Below are 7,750 nucleotides of genomic sequence, written 5' to 3' on the forward strand. Positions count from 1 at the left end.
AGTAATCTTAAACTTAAGCATTATTTTTAACAGTAGGTAAAAAAAAAGATTTCAGACAGATGAGATTTCTATGTTGATAGACAAATGCAAAGATAACTACATTATAAAACGAGTTACCTTTGACTGATAAAAGTCAGCCAATCTAGAGGCAGAGATCAGCAGTCACATTTGACTATTATAGGACGGCTGAATTACTGCTTGTGTTTAAAAGTATTAAACTCCATTTTGATATTGACCCCACTTTTCCATGTTGACCTCCATCCATCTTACACTTCCCTGTAACACATATACACTAACTTTTCATCAGAGGTAACTTTTCAATTTAGACAAGTTTCTGCAATGAATTTAGTTGTACTTTCTCCTCCTGGCCTGGATGCTTCAGAAATTTCATGCTACATTATTTATCACGAGTAACTCGGTTTACTGTGCAATACTGCATAAAAATTGGAATGAGTCAAACGTACACCAATTACTCTGCTGGAAATCCTGTTGGAAGAAACTTCAAGCAGGTTCAAAACTTCTTCTCGGAGCACTTTAAAGCCAACCATGGTCATTGTTAGCACTGTTTACGAAAGTGTTTATTGATCATATTACTTTCTGCATAGTTGACTCAGATACACATTTTAGGAAGCTCCACTCCTCTAACGGTGGTGTACAGTGTGTTGGGGTTTTTTTAAGTGAATGTGGAGTAAGACATTGTGAAGCTGAAACACATCTTACCCATTAGGAGTACTTCCAACTTTGTCACATATATCCATAATAAGACCCCAGTCCTCACTGGTATTGTATTCATTTGTGGCTTTTTCTACAAAGAAAAAGATGGAATTTAGCTTTATAATTTGGTGAACTAGCTGCTTTCAGAATATGACAGAACAACCATTTTATATATAAATAATTAAAAGAGTAATGTCTTTTCTAAACCAATGCTAACATTTATTAATTTCTAAAACAATTTTAAATCCCTGTTTGCATTTATAGGTAGTATTTTATGATATACCAGTAGTTCTCAAACTATTGTAATGGTGACCCCTTTCACACAGCAAGCCTCTGAATGCGACCCCCTCCCAATAAATATATTAAAAAGTGTATTTAATTTAACACCATTGTAAAATGCTGGAGGCAAAGCAGGATTTGGGGTGGAGGCTGACCGCTCGTAACCCCCCATGTAATAACCTTGCAACCCCGAGTGGTCCTGACCCCTAGTTTGAGAACCCCTGTGATACACACAAGACACTTTATATTATGAAGCAAGATGAATAAGTATGATTAGCATGCATTGGAATCAAAAGGTGAAAAACAGTACTTAATAATTTACAGCATTAAACATTGAACTATATACTATATTACATAATTTGTTTAGCTATTGCATGTTGAAGTCAGTCCTTCAGATTTAGATTTTCCCCAAGGTTGTTATTATGAAATGTGTAACAAAGGTCGTTAACCACCTTTTCATTTTTTTTAAACTGTTTTCATAAACTAGCCTCTCCCTTATTCAAATGCCTTCTTAAAACACATGCTTCTATGAGACTTTCAGTGACAGTTCACCAATGTCAGGAATTGGTAAGAGGAAAAGACATAGCGATAAACAAACTGCTCTTTGTACAAACCCGTGATCCATCCAAAGTGTTTCTGCACATCTACCTTTTATTGTGTTTCACCCTCTCCACCTCCCTCTGAGGCCTAATGTCATTTAGTAATATACTCACAAGTCGAACCATGTCATTTTAATCACACAAACAATATATTCAGCAATGACACAAATAATTTTCAAGTAACAAGTTAAAGAGTTTTTGTGTAGGCTTCAGATTTATTTTTACACTGTTACAGTTTAAAAACAAACATTCTAATTCCATTCAATATAGAAAAGCTAAAGCAATCAGATTCATGCTTTGGGTTTCATCAAATATGCTTCACAAGCAGGCCTGGCAGTATCATAACCTTTGTGGTACCAGGTTGTAATAAGATAAACCACCAAATCCCTTTAAGTCTCTAATACAGTACTGTATTGGTGCACTGTAATGGCAACTATTCTGAAACCGCATGGGTTGCTGACTGCAATACCATTACAGCATTATTTGAAGCCTGTAATTATGTTATTTCTCTGATAGCAAGCCTCACTGCTCAATAGTTTGAGGACAGTTGCAACCACTTTCTGGGTTAGATTGATTAAAAATTAGGGAGTGAACTCCAGACAGCGGCCAGAGCAGCAGCAACCACAAACAGTGACCCTGGAAATCTTCTTATATTGACACACAGGTGAACCTAGGAGGAGGCATATGAATCAGAGGTGTTGGCCACAGTACCGCCACTACAACCTCGACTTGCTATTCTGGAACAGCAGGGCTGGAGTCTAAGAAATATCCAACTCCTAAGAAAACACCTGGAGAGGTCTTTACATAAAACTGGAAACTGCAATTCCTTGAACTCCGAAGGAAATCAATGAGTATTCAAAAATTTACATAACTGAGCCTGTGAATTTTTACATTCATTCCTTGGCTGTTTTGGCACTATGATTTGAGAGCACTGAATACTCAAGAAAGAAAAGAACTAAACAACATTCACTGAGAGCTAAATTTAATGCAATGGGGCTAGACCTATGGCACTGCCAAAGAACCACATTTCAGACTTTCAGGACATTTATTATTCCAGTCCTGACTTCCCTTGAGCTGAGACTACCAGTCATGACAAATTATGTGGCGGTTTTGTAATGCAGATTAGAGCCTAATACCAACAAATTCATCTTCACTGTGATTGAAGGGCTATATTCTAGGTCTCCAGAGATTAAGCACTTGGGCATTTATCTAGTACCTAAAATTAGATAGAGTTCTTGTATACAATGAGAAATTGTTTGTACAAGACAATGAATGCCAGAGAGTGAATTTGCTCCCCAATACGATGAAATTTTAAATGATGGCATTTTTTTGTATTTCATATATCTAAATAAGTGAAAGATTTCAAACTTTTTTTATTTTACATTTAGGACTAATAAAACAGTCTATATTCCAGACTGGTCCCTGACTCTTTTGGATCATGAAATACAAACACTTAGGAACAGTAACTAGAAGCATATCTCCTACAACTATTTTGTTTACTTAAAGTTAGTGCAGCACTGATAACATTTAAAGAAGAGGCTCTTCAATGTATTAGCTTTGACCTAACTGATGAATCTTTTTCACAAATGGTAAATAAATATTACCATTGTACGATTAATATATTTTCAGTAAGAACAATCAGACAGTTTAAAGTTTTGCTAATGGCTAATTTTATAACTTTATTTTGCTGCTGTTTCTCAAGAGAATGAAATACAACTGGAGAAGGAAAAGTCTTCTACATATCACATTGCATTTTTTTTTTATTAAAAACTTGAAGTACAGCTGAAAACTAACAAGCAAATTTTTGTGACATCAAAACAAATTCTTGCGAGAAAATTTACAATTTTTCTCACTTCATGAGATGTAATTTTATTTTGATATACGTTTTAAAAAGCTCTCAAATACATTTTATCAGGTGAGCTCTATTTTTTTCCTGGTGCTCACTGGCAATCTATTTTTTGTCAGATTTAATTTATTAGGGTTAGTTGTACTTTTTCAAGAAAATGAATGATGACAAATTTATCCAATGTTGAAGTGGGATTTACTGATCGTTTCCCTTGGTGTTCACACCTCAACTGCTAGAAGAGGGCCTCATCCTCCCTGCTTAAACTAACCTCGTTATCCCTAGCCTGATTCTCGCTTGCATATTTATACCTGCCTCTGGAAATTTCCACTACATGCATCCGACGAAGTGGTTATTCATCCACGAAAGCTTATGCTCCAATAAGTCTGTTAGTCTATAAGGTGCCACCAGGACTCTTTGCCGCTTTTTACTGATCGTTGTTACTTTACGTTATACACACACGCCACCCCTGCTGAATACTTAATCATGGATTTAAAAACCCGTTTAATCAAAACAGAACTTCCTTCTACTGCACTAGCTATTTCACCATACAGTACTTTCAGCTCATGTCTCCAAAGCTTTAAATACTTTATTCTTAAAGAGCAATTGACACTTCATATTAGTATATTTTAGAATAATTCTTCAAACTGCATGTCTTTTACTTTCAACATATACATGAAAACAGGATCTTTAAAACATTCACATGTTCCTGAAGTTAGTTATTCATCACCTTAATCCTCTGACACCAATTATTTCCACACCAATTCTGATATTAAATGATTAAGCTTTCCATAGATAAGAGTTTATTTATCTGCTCCTGTTGCTTTAAGAAAGAAAACCTGCTTTCACAAAAACATATCTAGAGTTAAGAACTAAGGAAAGAAAAATAGAATACTCATGGGAAAGTAAAATTCTGTGTAAGTATGTTTTTCAAAAGTATTCCAAGAAACAGCAAAAAAATCCAAATTTCACAAGTATAAAGGACACCCTCCAAAAAAACGTATTAAAAAGGAAGTTAGTCATAGATATGGGTTACAGCCATAAAAATAACACAAAAGCAGTAATATGTTATTGTAAAATACACATGCAGGTATTTTAGTATTTTTGACATCCTAATCTATTATTAAAAAGGGCCCTGAAGGGCCAAATCCTTATTCTGGCAAGATTCACACATCCATCAACCAGTGTTTTGCACGAAAAGAAACTGCAGGATTCAGCCCTATTATTTGTAAAGCCACCACTTTTATGTCCTTGTTTAACAACATAACACGTACATAGTAGTTGGATCGTGTTTAAAGAATGGTACTTTAAATATTAATCCATTTGGCAATTCCAAGCTCTTCACTTTTCCCAAGTATTCTAGACAAAAGTTGAGGTCCCCAGTCCTGCAAACCTTGACTCATGCAAATACACCACAGAGAACTATTTAAAAGTGTCCCCATTCGTACAGGCAAATAGACCTTTCCAACAGAATGAACTGAATTCATGCATAGCTGGTTTGGCATGTTTATACCTTCACCTCAATCGTATGTCAAAATCAACAACTCATAATAGGTTTTGTAGGAAAGGAGAATGAAGGGAATACTTTTAACATGCACACTTTGAAGTTAACAAAACAAGTCTTTAAAATTGGTTAGCATTTCTTCCACTCTACTAGCTTAAATAGTAGAATAAGAGCATATGCAGCAGTTTTCATTAAAATATCACAGTGTAGAATATTCCACAACTGACCAAAAAACAAGAATGCTGAACTCTATTTAAAATGCCAACATAAAACAAATTTAAATGTTAATGGGATTTTATACTGAATTGGTAAACTTTTTCATTGTTTTTGTTCCTATTACATATACCTCTAATTAGTTTACAGTAAAAATTTAATGCTCAGTAAAGTGAGGGATGGATCATACTGCCTGGCCCGGGCACACAGGACTAAAAATGGCTGTGTAGACATTTGGGATCAGGCTGCAGCCTGAACTCTGGGACACCCTCCTTCCCTTGCAGAGTCCCAGAGCTCTGCCTTCAGCCCAAGCCCAAACATCTGCACAGCAATTTTTCAGCTGGGAAACATGAGCCCTGTGAGCCAGAATCAGCTGACACAGGCCAGCTGCAGACTTTTTATCCCTGCGTAGATATACCCTCAGTAGCTCCATCTAAACAGGACTGCATTTAATGATTTTGTAACATGGACAGAAGTCAGCTAAGGATTAATTTGATGCCACCAAATTCATTTCCACCAGACATTTTACTAGCCGATATTAAAACCAGGGTCAAAATCTGCCCAATATACTTCAGTAGAGTCCAGATTTCATCCCAGCTCTTTAGAGATGGAAATGCCAAACAAATGCACCACTTAACTCCATTCAAACTCGCATATGTAGCAGCTCCTGTGGCTTTCATATCAGATTGCTAGTGATCTGCGTCACACTTTCAGGGTTAATTGCACCTTTGAGCCCCTGCCTCATTGTCCTCAAGGACTCCCACTTAAGGTTTCAGGTTCCCAGCCATAACTGGTGCAGGAGTATCATTCGCCCTCCAGACTAGGGGTTTAGGCTTGTAGTTCCTCTGCACCGCACTGTGATTTCCCCAGAAAGTCTGACTGGGGCCAGGCACCTATGGTTAACCTCTCTCTAGGAGCTACAATAGTCCGATGAAGTGAGCTGTAGCTCACGAAAGCTCATGCTCAAATAAATTGGTTAGTCTCTAAGGTGCCACAAGTACTCCTTTTCTTTTTGCGAATACAGACTAACACAGCTGTTACTCTGAAAATAGTCATAACAGTTACCAGTCATCACAAAGTCAAATACATTTATTCTTAGAGTAAAAGCACTACAGGAAAAAAAAACATATAAAATCAGTAAGTGTTCCTATATGCATGCTAAAACATTGTATGTGGTTTGCAATATAGTCTGCAGATCTTATCTGTAAAAGTCTGCAATGGCATTAAGTTTTCTGAAGAAAAAAGTGTCCCAATTACAGTCTTGTCATGGAACCTTTTCTTAAACTGTTGGTTGTACATTAGACATCTTCCTACAGCTTGGATATATAAATCAGATGTACATGAACATAACATGCCATTTTGAGTCTTGTCAAAAAGGTGGTAGCATATTACCTAAAAATTTTCAAGCAATGATTATCACAAGCCTTATAGACTAACACACACTCCAGTTATTCACTGAGCTTAGTCAGAAAAATACATCATGTTTTTTCTTAAATTCTGCAACTTAGTTTAACGATGTTAAACTTCTAAAATCCAGTAACTCTGGACCCCCAGGACGGCAGGCCAAGGGTCGTACACGCACGAATCGACGGAAGCAATACGTTTGCTATCTCCTCTGGAACCCAGAGGTGCCCGGTAGGTGGGGGGCGAAAGGGGGCGGCTCGGGGCAGTTCTTGGGGACTATGGCGCCTGGTCTCTGCTGTGGTTCGAACGCCGCCGGCCGCTGCACCGGACTACGCCCCAGCGCTCAGCTCTCAGCGGCGCAGCAGCGCCCGGATTCAGAGTCACCCCCCTGCCCGCCCCGACACACCCACCCCATTCCCAAACGCCCAACAGGAAAACGGCCCGGCCCCATTTCCCCAGCGCACCCCCCAGGGCCGGACCCCAGCCCGCCGCCGCCCCCCAGACACTGCCCCTCCCCCCGCAGCGGCCGGACTCCCGCTCACCCACCCACATCCTGCTCGAAAGGGTTGGGGGCGAACAGCGGCATCTCAGCGGCCTCCCCCCGGCGAGCCAGGCCCCTCTCCGGTGAGTCGCGGCAGCGCCCGACGTGCCCCCTCCCCGCGACCGCTTCCTGCTCCGCCCACCGCCACCCAGGACCCGCCGCTCGCCCTTGCGCCTGCGCCGCGCCTGAACCAGAACAGCGAGCGTCGAAGAGAGACAAAAGACTTGGCGGCAGAGGGCGCTACCGCCACCGCGTAGCTGCTTCTGCCCGGTCTGGGGCAGGGGCGGAATGGGACTGCGGGGTCAGGCACTGAGAGAGCCACCTCACGCTCAGGCTCGCGGGCGGGGGCCTCACAGAGGGAGGGGCCTAGCACGGGCTGCGGAGTGAGACCGTCCCCGCCTAACAGAGAGGGGGCGGGGCGAGAGACTACGGGGCGGGGCACGTGTCCTAGAATACCAGGGTTGGAAGGGGCCTCAGGAGGTCACGTCGTCCAGCCCCCTGCTCAAAGCAGGACCGAGCCCCAGTTTTTGCCCCAGGTCCCTAAATGGCCCCCTCAAGGGTTGAACTCACACCCCTGGGGTTAGCAGACCAGTGCGCAAACCACTGAGCTATCTCCCCGCACCTTGTGCTGGAGGGGGCGGGGCCTGGGTCAG

General features: G+C 40.7%; 1 protein-coding gene across 2 annotated transcripts in view; it reads right to left on the reverse strand.

The window, feature by feature from the left end:
• Positions 1-7,245, reverse strand: part of STAM2 (signal transducing adaptor molecule 2) — a 33,423-nt gene extending 26,178 nt beyond the window's left edge. For both annotated transcript variants that reach the window (XM_048869396.2, XM_048869395.2), the window contains exons 1-2: positions 7,103-7,245; positions 721-805 (exon numbers count right to left, since the gene is read on the reverse strand). In XM_048869396.2, the coding sequence (XP_048725353.1) occupies positions 721-805; positions 7,103-7,142 (125 nt within the window). In that variant the 5' untranslated portion in view covers positions 7,143-7,245. The remainder of the gene's footprint in view (positions 1-720; positions 806-7,102) is intronic.
• Positions 7,246-7,750: the final 505 nt, after the last annotated feature.

Source organism: Caretta caretta, chromosome 11 (assembly GCF_965140235.1).
Source record: "Caretta caretta isolate rCarCar2 chromosome 11, rCarCar1.hap1, whole genome shotgun sequence".
NCBI lineage: Eukaryota > Metazoa > Chordata > Testudines > Cheloniidae > Caretta > Caretta caretta.